The sequence below is a fragment of the Heliangelus exortis genome, chromosome 2 (genome assembly GCF_036169615.1).
Source record: "Heliangelus exortis chromosome 2, bHelExo1.hap1, whole genome shotgun sequence".
NCBI classification, from domain to species: domain Eukaryota; kingdom Metazoa; phylum Chordata; class Aves; order Apodiformes; family Trochilidae; genus Heliangelus; species Heliangelus exortis.
In genome coordinates, this window is record NC_092423.1 from 91,240,470 (window position 1) to 91,255,996 (window position 15,527).

The following is a 15,527-nucleotide window of genomic DNA, read 5'->3' on the forward strand; positions in this document are numbered from 1 at the left end:
TCCAGGAAGGCTCAGAGCTATGTTGTTCACCTGCTTGCATTCATGGAAGTCTCATGCACACACACTAGTACTAAATCCAACCTAACACATGTACAGCTTTTTAAAGTATACCATCTACACAACATGTCTGCTATGTTAGGATTACCAATTTTAACATGCGAGGATTCTAAACATAATTTGGTATTTCTTTCCAGTACTACCTACACATCAAAAGCATTCCCAAGACAAGCCCCAGCACCACTTAGGCTCTACTCTGGGAAAATACAGCAAATTCCTCACTTGCTATTATTTGTACCTGAAAAGTTTGCTAAAGCAAATTAGCTCCTTGTATTACAAAAAATTTAGCCTGCTGTTGTTAATATCAGGCAGGCTAAATGGGTCAGACGATGGAAAAGCCAGTGTTGGCACATTTTGCACTCTGCATGTTGAAGTTGCAAAGCAAATGGAGGGGACTTACAGACACCTGACAGCTATGCAGTGGATGCTATGGAAGGAAACACTGGTCTAGGTCCAAGTCCAAACAACAACGCAGCCACCTCATGGTGCCAACACCAAAATTACATTAATTGCCACGTTTTAATACATATATGCATACACATGTATATGCAGGTACCAAAGGAACCATTCCTTCCCCTAAATATTTGCACACAGGCCAGGTGGAAACATACACAAAGGGAATTGTGTCGGAAGGCAGAGTCAGAACTACTGACACTGATGTAATTTGGGTGATAAACAGAGGAGTTCACCTAAAAGAGCCAATTTGGCACCTTCTGTAACTTTCCCTCCCCCACAGAAAAAGAACAAGAAAGACATCTTTTAAATAAATTAACCTATTTCCAGCACTACAACTGGCACCTCTAAAAGGCAAGTCTCCACCCTCCCCACACACATGCTTTGCCCTCATAGACACCAGAGTTTAAAGGCTAAAACTGAAAATAACAGGCTCTTCCTATGGCTTTTATACTGCTCTGTATAGCACTTTTTGTGACAATTTTCATCGGGTAGCCAGAATGCCTTAGCACAAACAACACTCCATTTATTAAGCCTGGACATCTAGCCCAGGCCACAGCTTTCTGCCTGCAGGGCAGGAGGGTGTAGCAAGTCAGAAACACACCCGGTCAGAGGGACTCTCCACCAGAAAGAGCTCTTTCTGCAGAACCAGCATGTTTTCCCCTGGAATTTTAATTTTCCTATCAGGAAACAAAAGCTCCTCGGTGGCAGTGGTTTTCCTGGTGAGAAGCTTGCCCCAAGCCAAGGCAGCCCCATGGCAGGCAGCCAGCATGCTCGGCTCCCTGGGCAACCTTTTGGTCAGGAGCCAAGCTGCAAGCTCCCTGAGCAGCCAGGTAAGCAAAGCCCAAGGGAAAGTACAGCCCAAGGTAACCTATTTTTCCCCAGGCTTTGTCCCCTGTGGGTAATGCTTAATTATGGTCTTTTTATCACTTCTTGAGAACCGAGAAGAAAGCTGACCACAGTCTTTTCCATTAAGTCCTACCTCCTTGCAGAAGGAAAGCCATTGATGCTGTCTCTGCTACTCTGCCCCCAAGCTCCAGTCTCTGCCTTTCAGTTTCTCCTCTCCCACAAAAAGCTCCGAGTGCCTGCATCTAGCAAGAGACTTCCTCCTGAGCCACCGGCATGGAAGTGGCACTTCCCCTGGCTGTCCCACAGGTCCCACACAGCAGCAAGTGGCAGTGACTGCAGGCCATCAGCTCCAGCACTCTTACTTGCATCTAGTCACAGGTAAGAAAGGCCCTGACACCCAAACTCCCACAGAACTCCTTCCAAGGCTCTATCTGCCAGACAGGGCTAGAAATGCTTCTTCAAAGAGGGAAGATTTAGATTACACAGATTTTTTTTTTTTTTCTATGTGACACACTGGTGATTTGCAGTCTTTCAGACCGAGAAACAAAAACACAACACTAAGGCTTGTGGTTTCAAGTGCTCATTTATTTTTAACTCTGAAGACTGTGAGTGCCTGCCTTCAGACACCTGCACCTCAGAGGAGTGGATCCAGGTAAGCCAACAGTAAGTGAGGTTTTTTGAAGAGTATGACCTACAAGACCTGACAAAGGTCACACAGGAAGTGAGTAACAGAACAAAAACTGCAGCTCAAACACTCCTACTCCCAGTTTAATCTCCATGCGCCAATCACCATCAAGGCACATCCTTTCATCCTGCCATAAACACATACAGTTACTACAAAAAGGTCTGTTTAAAATGTTAAATTATAACATGCAAACACCAAAATACTGCTAGAAATCAAACCAATCTACAAGACCAGATCAACACACCCCAGAAGAGCCCTTGACAGAGCAAACTGGGTGGATGCAGGATACAAGGACAGGGGGATAATGCTTAAAATTGTCCAAAGCCATCAGCGGAGGCATGTGTGAAGACACCCACTTCACCCTTCTTCATAATATGGGCCACGTTTCACTTAAGACACTAGAAACAGTGCCTTTTAAAAAAAAAGTTCAGGGTTTTCACCACAACTACTCCTAGCACACTTCCCAGCTCATCACTTCCCAATAATAAGCTAGAGACTAAAGCAAGCCCCATGGTTTATGCAATAAAAGCACTGCAAAAAAGAGCTATTTTGTCTACACAGAAATTCTGCAACAGCTGTAAGCCTGCATCCAGATTATCACCAATATTTTAAAAGTGCTGAAACCCACTGCCACCAGATATTGCTGACTGGCGACATAGAAGAAAATGGAACAGTGTAAACCTTGGTAGAGTTTGAAGGACTGTACTCAATGCAACACCTGCCTTGTTGCCTGACATTTTTCTCTTTCCCTCTGTCACTAAGGCAACACTTTAAATTTTTCTAATGTTGGTGAGATCCTTAGATCTCCCTTCAACAGGCATAACTGCAACTAAAACCAAAGGAATTCTAGATTGAGCAAGGTGGCAGAAGATCAGGCCTAGAGCATCAGACTTGTTATCCCCAAAGGACACTGGTTACCAAAGTAATGGGTTAAAAACGCATTTATCGAGAGCTCCCCAACACCAAGGGAATAAAACATTTCCAGGGACCTATGATTGCCGAAACGTGTACCATGCAACACAGGGCTTTGCGTGCATGTGGCCGTAAAACTTTAATTACAAATAACCTCGCTCTCTCGTACATACACAGGAAAGCGAGTCTGAAACTATGCAAAGCCCAGGGGAAAAATAAAAAAACAACGACCAGAGCTACAGCTCGGAGCCTCAGCCAGGCACGCCAGCCTCAGGCGCTCGGAGGACGGACCTGCCGGGCCGGGCGGCGGTGCGGGTGTCCTGGCGCGGGGGCACGGACTAGCTGGGGCATTCTCGCCGGGGCTTCGTCAGACCCCGCAGACCCCAGGCAGAACCCCCACAAGAGGGCGGGCACAGTGGGCGCCAGGCCGGGGCCGCCTGTCAGCTCCGGCCGTGGGGCTGGGATGCCCAGCACTACCCGGAGGAGCTTACGCGGTGCAGCCCCTGCCCGCAGCCGCCTCCCCGCTCCCCACCGCAGGTCCGCAGCCCACCCCCTGCCCCCCCCCCCCCCCCCCCCCCCGAGCCCCCAATTCCCGCACGCATCAGCGGGGCCAAGCGCCGGCGGCGCGGCCTCGCCGCCCCCCGCCGCCTTCTCCGAGTCTCCCCGATCACCCGCGAATCCACTCCGCCACCCGCAGTTCCCCCTCGGTTCCCCCAGCCAGACCCCACAGCGCTACCCCGGCTCCACACCTTTCCCTCCCCCCGTCGCCGCTCCCTCGGCTTTCCCCACATCCCCTCCGCTGCAGCCTGGGGTCGCGCACAGCGGCCTCCAAACTTGCCCCCCTTCCTCCCTCCCTCCCGCAACACCTTCCCCCGGGGACTCCCTGCCCGCCCCGTCCGCGCCGCCGTGCCTGGTCCCTTACCGATCAACTCTTTGGGGACATCGGAGCTCTCCTCGGCCATGGTGGCGCTGCCCGGCGCCCGGGGGTGCCCGGCGGCGGGGCTGCTTCAGCGGCTCGCCGTCCCTCCGCCAGGCGAGGCGGGCATGCAACCAGCGGGGCGGGGGAGGAGGAGAAGGAGAAGGAGGAGGAGAAGGAGGGTCGGCTCTGCGCCTCTCTGCGGTGTGTGTGTGCGGTGAGAGCGGGCGGAGGGAAGGGGCTTCTCCCGCCCCGAGGAGCCCGCTCCCTTCGCGCTACATGACGCCCCCGGCTGCCGGCGCGGCCAGGAGGGGCATTTCCAGGGGAGGGGAATGGCTCGCAGGCAGCCCTCAAGCACGGCGGGCCGGGCTTACGGCTGCCCCCGCGCCGGCTCCCTCCTTCCCCCCGCACACGGCCGGCCCCTCCGCGCCGCCCGGCTCCCCCCGCCCGGCACCGGCGCCTGAAGCGCGGGCGGGAGGAGGCGGTGGCGGCGGAGGCTGCCCCCGCCCCAGGAGGGCTGGCGCCCTCGCCCCGGCCCGGCCTCCTCACCTCGCGAGAGCCACCGGGAGCCGACCGACAGCGCCCACCCTACACCCGGAGGTAGCGGTGGAGGCGTCGGCCCAGAGCATCGCCCCTCAGGGAGCCATCGCGCCCGCCCCACCGCGGATAAGGAGGAGGAGGAGGATGATAAGGAGGAGGAGGAGGAAGGCAGCGGGCTGGGAAATTCAGCGCGGCGAGGCCGGCCCCTCCTTCGCCCGAACATCCATCGGCTCTGCGGCGGACCCGGCAGGGCGGTGGCGGGGGCCATCTGCCGGCAGCCGCGAGTGTCGCCGCTCCTCCGGCCCCACAGGCGCCGTCACCTCTCCCCCCTTCCACCCCTCACCCCCGGTGTCTCTGGCAGCAGCACCATTTCCCCTCCGCAAACGCTCTGCCTTCCGCAGGTGCGCCTTCAGGCTCTGCACCGCGGGAATTCTCCCCTGGGCTCGTGTCATTAAAAAACCCAAGGTGCATGGCATGAAGGGGGGTGGCTGGCATCGCCAAGCCAGTCATCGCTGCCGGGGCGAGGGATTGCTCAGGCTGAAGCCGTGGAAGAGGGTTAACCTTTGATCCAGAACTCATCTGCCTCTCCCTCGCTCCCCCGCCTTATCTCCATAGGGACGGCAGCCGCTTCCGCGCCCGCTTTGAGATAACGCCCTCGCTAGAGATTGCTTCGCAAGTTCCTCAGGCAGGGGGAGAGAGGCAAGCCACTGGGGCTTTTGCTAGGTGGATGGGAACCGAAAGGGTGCTTCCTTTCCCAGGACCAAAAAAAAAAAAAAAAAAAAAAAAAAAAATGCACAAAGGGCAGCGTATTGCTTGTTGGAATTTTACCGCTGAGAATTTTTGTCGTGCGGAGCGGCCACATTGCGGGAAGGCAGCACGTGAGCTGCCTTAGCTGCGCCTATAAAAAATCAGGGCAGAAAGATGCTCATTGGATGAGAGCGAAGGACGGGGCTCGGCAACTCTGGAAATCCTTCAACTTGCTACTGGTAGCGATGCCTACTTTCAATGAAAGAATCATTTTCACTGCAGCAGGGCTGTGATTGGTCGCCCTCCACCCTAAAGTGGGTGGATTACTGCATAAGCCTCGTATTTCGAGCACTCTGCAAGTGAGTGAGGGGACTGTGAGACCAAAGTCATTATGTCTCATTAAGAAACCTGAAATGAGAGCAACAGTGTAAATCCAAGAGTTATTTGTGGGTGTAATTCCATGCTGCTGCAGCCTGTGTCCTAGAGATTCCTGCATAGCCTGCTCCTCGAAAGAAGCACGTTTAGCAGTTTGAAATTGGTGTGACTTGTCATACAATTTTATTATGATTCCCATGGCACCAATCAGCTCTCTAAGAAATTTTTGGAGGTTATCTTAGCAACACAGATAAAATTACTACAGAAATAGCTGCAATTATCTCTCTTTCCAGGTTGCTGTTTGCATGTAACAACTAAGGACACACTTTAAATTAAATAAACAAAAATGGATACATTTGTAAAACAACATAGCAAAGAAGGTGTATCCTTCAAAATAGCAATGTCAATCAAATCTTATCTGTATACACACACACGCGCACACACACACATATATATATATATAAAATGCACTGTATTCATTTCCTGTTTCTGGTGTTCTTCTCTTTTTCTCGCTGAATCTGTATACTCTTCTGATGTATACAGAATACCTGCTGGCCTCTTCCTTATCTTCCAACCAATCTTTCCTTACAGCTCAGCAAAGACCTGCATTTCTTACTTGCTGTATACAATCAAGCTTACTTCTACTGAGCAATACAGGCATCTCGTGGCAGGAAAAGAAAAAAGAATTGAGAAGTCCACATCTTTTCTAGTACCCAGGAGGGGAAAATCAGATCATCATGAGTACATAATTTCATGCTGTTGCTTCCATACTGAGTCTAATGCTTTGTGTTCAGATAAAACTTCCATAAAGACTTCTTCTCTGCCATCACTATTCACCTTCTCTGCAAAAAAATTTACATTTTATGAGTCTATCACCCCTTAGACACAAAGTACGCCAGTTTCTCAAGCTGCACTAAACCACTTCGGTTTTTTCTGTCTGGAACAGTATTTGCAGCATGAATGTTGCTTCCTTGGCTGCTGCCAGACAACCACAGGTTTCTCAGCATGCATCAGATGCAAAAATGATGTGTTCCTTCCAGGCCTGCCTGCCTGTAGCATTCTGTTGGGATACTGCTAGCACCTCCTCCCTCTGTGCTTCCTATCAGGAGAGCTGGCCAGCAAGGCTGGGCCTGGATGTGTAAACAGGGAATAAAAAAATTTAAAAAAAAAGAGAAATAAAAAGAAAAAAAAAGAATGAATTATAGCAGCATAGCAGCAGGCAGGCTTTTTTGTTTTGTTTTTTAATCACCAGCACTACAGGCTAATGAAGTAGCACTGCCAAGGCTACTGTATAATTCCTGGTTTGGAGCCTAGGAGACTGGAGATGATTCAAAGTAGGGAAGGTACAGACTAAACTCAGGTGGATTAGTGCCCCCAAAGCCAAGTTCAATCAACAAAATGGAGTTTCCCATTCCTTTTTCCCTAGAGAGGAGGCAGGACAGGACTTTCCAGTCAAGATGTTGCTTCCTGCTCCTTCAACTACAGCCATGCCTAGATATTTGTCATGTCAGCCTGGCATGTGAAATGAAGGGTGTTTCCAATCCCAGGGGTCCACCTCCCAGCACAGAGAGGACTCGACCACCTTCCCAGGGATCCCAATCAACTCCCAGAGCCTCTCAAATGAAGACTTTTCCCTGCAGTCTAGAGGCAAAGGCACACCAGGGAGGCTGCTGGCTTTGTAGGGAGCTGTGGTTTTTGTCCTTCCCTGGGTGACTCTTGCTCTCCACTAGTCACTTCAGCAGGGACAAAGCTGTCACAGGCATCTCCCCAGCAGCAAGGCCACTTGAAGAAGTTGTGTCCCCCTGTACCAAGTCATTATTAACCGCCTGTGGCTGTTCACCACTTTCTATGTTGTGCCAGCATGAGAAATTGTGATCAAGTGTTGTAACCTCAGTCAGCAATGGGGGTCAGAAAGGAGATTTTTGTCGTTTCAGGGGCTGACTTTAGGTTATCTTTGATCCCTCCTCACCTACCAATAGAGGTGCATTGGCATGGCTGAAGAGAACAGATGTCTCCAGTTAAACAGGCAACTGGGGCAAACTCATCTGGGTTTCCTGACTGTGGCATTCCCATAGCTCTTGTGTTACATTCATCGGTGTGAATGATCTCACCATGGGTGCCCTAGCCAGGATCACACTCCAGTCACAGCACAGCATTGCAAACCACACTTGCAAGAGGCACAGAGAGGATGGAAAGAGGCTGCATTTTCTTCTACCAGAGCAGAAGATGTATGAAGTTATTTTAAAAGTCATTCAAAGGGTAACTGGTTTGCCTCCCACGGGAATGGGATTTGTGTAGTTTTGATGCAGGTATTTTTTATCTAGAGACTGCTCATGTTGTAATTTCTGGCATGACAAAAATGCTGATGAGAGCAGTGGGCTGGATAGTCTGTGAGTTAGATGGCTGCAGGGAGCATTGCAGCATCCACAGCTTACACTCAGTTGGCAGAAACAGAGCAGGGGCGAAATAGGAGCTTCAGAAGACATTGATCAAGGAGATGTTTGACACAGAAGGGAGTACAGGCAATAAATATGCAGCCTTCATGCATTAGATTAACCATTAGTTACATGAAGTAACTTTTGAGGAATGTCTGACTCCACTTCTTCCAGGTTGCTACATTATCACACACCACATACTGACATACAGTGTAACATATTCCTATTTCCAGCCTGTTGCCCTTGCTCTCCTTTTCAGCCTAAATCCTGTCTTCTCCTGCAGATAAGGCAGGTGTCAATATGAGTTGGTGCCAAGCCATACAGACTGTCTAAAGACAGGCTATTCATAGTCTCAACTTCTGCGTGTCCTCCCTGCCAACTTCTCTGCCACTTGGATTATGGCTTTAGCACTGTAGAATTCATCGTTTTCCCCTAAAAGCAATAGTCTGATGTCATCAATATTATGATGTGATGAACAACATGATCCTACTCCTGTTGAAGCCAGTGGAAAGATTTTGAGCAGGTGTCAGACCTTTGAGTCACACCCTGGGGTCCAGAGCAGCATCGTGGTGGGAGGGAGCAGATGATCCCATCTGATTTGCAAAGCTGCCTCACAGCATATGGCAAAAGCTCAGAACACTTCATGAAAGACATGACAGAAAACACCTCCAGATAATAAATGACCCGATTGCATTTCTAGGAACAAATTCCAAGGGATGTGTTCTTCCCCAGCTTTGCCTTCACAATGCCATAGATACTATTTTCTGTCCTGGTTGGATACAGACTGAATGGGGCCATACTGTCTCACATGCCACAAAAGTAGCCATTCAGCCATCTCTGAGAGCACTGTGGTTTAAATAAGTGTTATTTTTCAATCACAGGGGTATTTTGAAGACTAAGAGGCAGCTAGCCTGCCACTCTATGGAAGTATGTGAAGCACAAATATGACACATGCCTACAGTTATGCCTGAACTCAGAAGCTCATGGAATTTACTCATCCATACCAGCTTTATTTCCACTTAGCCTAATAAGAATTACATTTCTGATTTTGGGCTCTCTGCAGATTTTGTTTGTTTGTTTGTTAGTTTGATTAAATATTGATCCAATTATCTTTTTTATGTTCCTTGTCTGTATTTGGTGATACCATTAAATGTGGTTTTTGGGCCCCGGACATTGATCACATCTGCTCGGAAACCTGTTGATGTTCCAGAAAAAAGCAGAGAAGAAGTAGCTAGCTAATTGCACAATAATAAATATAAAATAATAAATATATTTCGTATTGCTGAATGATTGGATGCTTCCTTTGGATTTCACCAGTTGAGAAAAAAAAATGTTAGGAAAAAATGTGTTTCCTCCATCAACTAATACTTTGGCAAGGAAATGGCAGACTTGTAAGGAGTCTCCTGTCATTATTTGTGTCTGAATCTTTTCAAACCCTTTACTCTGGGTTGCTATATGCTCTTGTGATTATTTCAGTACCCTACACAGAAAAACTTACTTTGTCCTTATTTTAAATAGTGTGAATATAAATGCAGCAGCAAAGATGTATATTTAGATAAGGCATACTTTGATGGTAGTCTTAAGGAGAGAATTACAAAGAGCAGCTGATGCCTCATGAAAATCTTAATAGAAGAAACCTATTCAGAATAATTCTGGTTACACTACTGTATTATTAAATCAGCTATTTCCATATTCCTCTTCCCTCATTCCTCTTTAGCAGGCATATTTGCATAAAACCAGAATCATTGTTTCTTAAGAGCTCATCTGCTTCTGCTTCTCAGCTTTCACAGGAAAGCATAATCCTCTGCATATCCCACCACATTTAGATAGACACTGTTATAATTTTTATTACTTCAGGTGTGGAACTACAGAGCAAAAACAGACGATTCCTGAACATGTATCCCAAACTGGCATCCTGTTTTGTTTTGTTCTTTACCAGACATTACAAGTGATACATGGAATATACTTGACAAGTTACTGAATGGAAGCCTAACATTTTAAAACCGGTATGTGTATGTTGCAGCTCCTCAGCTCATCTGTCACTCAGTCAAGCTGCACCATTTTTTGGTCTGTGAAACTCCATTACTCCTCTACCAGAGACTTTGCTCATATCCAGTGTTTCAGCAAGCCTCTTTTTCTTACCATTGACTCCAGCTTAATCAAACAAAATGCTTTGGTTGTGTTCTTGTCAGCTCTTGGAATCAAGGTGGTGAAACGTTCTCTATAGATATTCTTTGTACTGTCTGAAATAACTGAAGAAGAAGAGAGATTTCAATTTTGGCCAGTGAAGCAGATGATATTAACCCGTGCAAAAATAAATCTGGTGTAGTTCTGACCTAAATTTCAAACTGAACATGATTCTCTCTCTCCTTTATAGAAGGTTGAGCTCTCAGCCTTGAGTATTCTTACTGCTTCCCCCACAGAAACTATTAACAGCCCTTTCATCAATACCAGTATCTTTCACTCAACCTAGCAATGAGTTCTGGAAAAAAAAAAATGTTCTATAAACCTCAAAAAGCTTTCTCCGAAGCAGCACATTCTGGAGAGTTCAGTGACCATGTGGTTTGTCAACAAGAGCCTTTAAGAGAGCATTCTAAGCCTAAGTGGCAAGACATAACCCTCTAGCTCACAACATGACAGCCTGAGAAACAAAGAAGAAACTGTGAGAAGTGTGGAGAAAAAGTTATCTTGCACTATTCCATGGAAGCAGAAAAAATTGAATATATGGTGACTGAAAAGTCCGACTGGCATCTATTACAGGTGAAACTGAAAAGGTTTCTAGCTACATTGAGCTGCCAATCTTTAGAATTTCAGACACCTTTAGGAAAAGACTGGGATATGGCTAGAACATGCAGGAGTCTCCTATTTCATGCAGAAGATCTGAACTCTGATATAGGCTGTGGCAGTAATATTTTGAAAGGTATTTCTGCTCCCTTTGCACAAGCTTTTCCCTACAAAGGACCCTGCATAATATAGTCTGAGAGCCTGCATCCATTTATATTGATAGATCATATGCAGAGTTCTGGCTGGATAGTGTTCAAGCCCAATAAACTGTTGCTCTTTATCACAGATCAGAGTACTGCTAAGCTTGGGTCAGTACTGTTTAGGAGGACTTAAATTTTGCCCTCAGGCTTGAACCCTGCTCGCAATATCTATGGTTGCATCTGGCTTCAGGAGAGTTCCTTGTGAGGATGAGCTCCTTCAAGAGGATCTCCTTGCTATTTCCATAGTGTCCTGAGTTGTCTGAGATGTTTTGTAAAATTAAGGAACATCAGTATCCCTGGACAACTTACACATTTTTATGGATAATGTATAGAGGAACTAGCAAGGAGGGAAAGCAGTGCGAGCAAACAGCAATCCCAGCTGCATGTCCCTAATGTAAAACATCATCAGATGTGATATTGCAATCTAATAGGCATTTACTGGCAAAATAGGATTGTCATTTCCTGGGCTGGCTGTAACAGGGTGTTAACATAAGTGTTGACTAACACAGCAAAGTTGAAGTCACACAACTTTTTCTCAATGCATGTATGTCACCAATGAATTGGAGAAAACTATTTTTAAAAGGACTGCTTTTCAGGTTCAAATAATCACTCTTCAGATCTGGAAAAAATCCTCTGCAACAGGGTTATAGCCAATGCACATAACTTCCTTTCACCAGTGTACAGGCATATGTTCCTCTGAGTAGATTTGGCTCCACATATGGTTATTTACACAGTCTTATTTAAAAGTAATGTCTTTAGGCTATTAATTCCAAGCCCTGTTTCTGATTCCTAAAGTGGCTGGTATCTGGGGACACAAATGTGGTAAGAGGTTCTGGTTTGCTGAAGGGGCAAAAACCAGCTCATGTCATTCATCATGGCCCTCAGGTTACCCAAGGAAGCCCTCCAACAGCTCACCAGCCCCACTTCCCACTCCAGCTGAATGTTCTGCTTCCCAGAAAAGGATAAGTAAAATTCACATCAGTAGCTCTAAAAAGCAGGAGAAACACCATGCACACACAGAGACATTTCTATAAGTAAATTTAATGGCCCAGTGATGCTGTTGAGTGCTGAGGATGCTGAGCATGGGTTGGCTTGTATCTCCCACAGCCTTCAAAGAGGTCTGTGGAGCATCTTAGTCACCCTGCAGCAATGGAATGTTGGGTGTTAGGTGGCACTTGGCAGACTCAAACCAGGGAACTGCTTTTTAGTGGAGCTGATTTCTTTCCAGGGACTGGGCATGGTTTCTTGCACAGTTTATTTATGGAGTACAAACTTACCTTGACCATGCTCTCTCTGTCCTCCCTGCATGATGTAGGGTGCTCAGAGGACTTGCCCAGTACAATGAAATGACAGAACATTTTGCTTCAGAGGCAATGAACTCAGACCAGCAGTGACAAAGGAGCACTTCAAGAGGAACAGAAGGAAAAACACTTCTTGAATTCCTGAGATAAGACACAAATATGAGGAGGTCAAGAAGGAAAACCTGCCTTGAAGCTCCATGGTCTGCCATCAGCAAAACAAGCCTAAGATGTTTCTGCTATACCTACCACTGCATTTTGTAATCACTTGACCAGATGTACCAGTTTTGTCTGAGACAGAGTTAATGTACTTCAGAGCAGCCTGTGTGGTGCTGTGTTTTTGGTTTTTGAATAAAACAACGCTGATAATAACACAGAGATGTGAGCAGTGCTCACACAGCATCAGGGCCTTCTCTGCTTCCCAGGCTACACTGCCAGCAAGTGGTCCAGGGATGGGAAAGAGGCTGAGAGGGGACAAAACCAGGACAGCTGACCCAAATTCCCCAAAGGGACAGCCCATCACATCTCAGACAATGTTGTGTTCAACAATGAAAGCTGAGGGGAGTTTTCCTGGGCTGCTGTTGCTTGGGGACTGGCTGGGCTGGGTTAGAAACTAGGTGAGAAGAGAAAAACGAAAACCAAGTCAGTCTATGATGATATTGAGATAACCCTCATAAAGGACAGTTACTCCAGAAAAATCATGGCTGATCTTTTAACTTGATGTGAATACTTTAGAATATTTTTTCATCTCTTAAATCTCAAATCACCATTGGAAAGACCACACACTTGCTGAATGTACATTGTTATTAGGAAAGAATGACCCACATATTTATTCCAAAAATAATCTGTGATCCACAACGCACAATTTTATGAATAACTATTTGCAGTTTGTAAGCTCCAGACACATTTCAATCTCAGTTACAGATGCCTCCTGGCTAGGAGAGCAGAAACAAGACAACATTATTTAGTCTGGGACATGACGATGGTGAACAGGGAAATGTATTCAGATGGTAACATTTGCAATTTGCAAACTGCACTTTTCAGCCAGTGCTACAGGTCAAATGGTATTATTTCTGTTCCCCCTCTGGATTATTTACATAATAATCTAGCACAACAAGAACAGCATATTTCACAATCAGCCTGAAGTTTGCTTTCAGCATATGAGAGCCAGTTCTCAGCAAGTTCTAGTCCTCAAATGATCTCTGAAAACAATTATGAAATGGTTACTCCCTTGTGGTCTCAAAATCTACTCATGAATTTGATTAGAGATTTTTGGAAGCATTTTCCCCAATCATCAGCCTTGGCTGCCACTTTCAGTAAAATGATTTCTCAAAGCACAAATATATCAGTTTATTGTGATTATGTGCAGTAAAATAAAGCAATGTTAAGGATGAGTTTGTATTTAGTTTTTTTCCTTTTCAGTTTGATGGAAAGGATCCAATAGCAAGTTTTTATTACCCTTTCTTCCTTACCTGCCTCACTGCACAGATGCAAGTCCTTTTTTTTTTTTTTTTTTTTTTCCTTTCCTGCAACTTGATGCTTTTGGTTCCTTTCACTGTGTATTATCTGTTGCTGGCAGTAATCTTAGTTCTTCAACTGACAGCAAAATTATGAGGTGCTCAGTACAAGATGGGATTTTTTTCTTCCCTCATTCAAATTCATTTGCCCCAGCATCAAGGAATCAGCATCATCTTTTCAACATATTAACAACTCTCTGCCAACAGAAAGCATTAGCTCCCCCATTCCTCAGCAAGAGGTCAAACCTGATTTTTGTTTTGTAACAACCTATTAGATTCTCTGCTTTGGAAAATTCCATCACTCTCTCATGTGAAAACATGCAATCATAGAATAGTTTGGGTTGGAAGGATCCTAAAAGATTATCTAGTTCCAATACCCCCTGCCATCCACTATAACAGGTTGCTCAAAGCCCCATCCAACCTGGACTTGAACATTTCCAGGGAGGGGGCAGCCACAGCCCAAAATGTTTCAGTGTCTCACCAGCCTCACACTAAAGGATTGCTCCCTAATATCTAACTTACATCTATCCTTTTTTGGTTTAAAGCCATTCCTCCTTGTCCTATCACTACATGCCCGTGTAAAAAGTTCTTCCCCAGCTCTCCTGTAGGCCCCTTCAGGTACTGGAAGGCCACTGTAAGATCTGCCCTGAGCCCCCTCTTTGTAGTCTGAATATCCCCAACTCTCTCATACTGTCTTTATAGGAGAGATGCTTCAACCCTCTGATCATCTTTGTGTCCCTCCTCTGGACTCACTGCAAGAGCTCTATGTCCTTCTTATGCTGGGGGCTCCAGAACAGGACACAGTACTTGAGCTGGGGTCTCACGAGAGCAGAGTAGAAGGGGAGAATCACCTCCCTCGACCTGCTGGCCACACTTCTTTTGATGCAACACAGGGTATGGTTGTTTTTCTGGGCTGCAAGTGCACACTGCTGGCTCATGTTGAGTTTCTCTCCAGCTATCACTCCCAAGTCCTTCTCCTCAGAATTCTTTTCAATCCAGTCTCCACTATTACTCTCAAGAAAGCCTCTTTGTTTCAGTGTCAGCACAGAGGGTCCTGGTACTGTTTACTGGCTTTTAAAAAGTGATAGGTAAATGTTGCTATAGTTTGGGTTTTTTAAGTACAAAGGGATCTGGTTTTACATGTTACTAACCATATTAGTGTAAAATCGTAGCAGAGACAAGACATACCTAACTTGAAATAAATAGTAAAAGTCACCTCTGTAACTTCCACAAGTTCACACTGTAAGTTCACACTGACTTAATACACACCCTAATACACACATGGCCAGTAAAAATTATAACAGACTATATACCTCAACAGGAAAAATTATGTATCTGCTCTGTTTCCTTTTACATGGCATGGCTTTTTTCAGCTTTCTGTACAGGTTGAGCTTATCTGGGTAGACAACCGAGTTTCTTTGTCCCCAGGCAGCTTCATAACAGGAAATCTCTGCCAGTGTTACACATACGCTCATTTATTAAGTGTCAAGAAGCCTAAAATCTGTCATAACAATTGTGTTGACCACAGCTGTTTCTGATGGGTGTATGGGCAGGTTACAAATATGACATTAAATCTGCCTGGTGGCAGAGAGAGGGGTCTGTAGAGAACAAGGGACTGCACTGACCCCACTAGGATCCTTTGCTGTTGGAGCAGGGCTGAACTAACCACTTCAGTTCAAGGCAGCATGAAGCTGGCAGTGCTGCTCCTCATGATGCAAGCTGACAGATGGTCCCAGGTTTGCCCTCCCTTTCTATCAAC

The 15,527-nt window shown here is 46.3% G+C and overlaps 1 protein-coding gene across 4 annotated transcripts in view; it reads right to left on the minus strand.

Moving 5' to 3' along the window:
• The window catches only part of CARMIL1 (capping protein regulator and myosin 1 linker 1), a 194,694-nt gene extending 190,684 nt beyond the window's left edge, over nt 1–4,010 (minus strand). For all 4 annotated transcript variants that reach the window (XR_011724458.1, XM_071736997.1, XM_071736996.1 and 1 more), the window contains exon 1: nt 3,879–4,010. Coding sequence is in view for 3 of the 4 variants with exons in the window: in XM_071736997.1 (XP_071593098.1) it covers nt 3,879–3,918 (40 nt within the window). In the remaining variant the exon portion in view is untranslated. The remainder of the gene's footprint in view (nt 1–3,878) is intronic.
• Between the last annotated feature and the right edge of the window lie 11,517 nt (nt 4,011–15,527).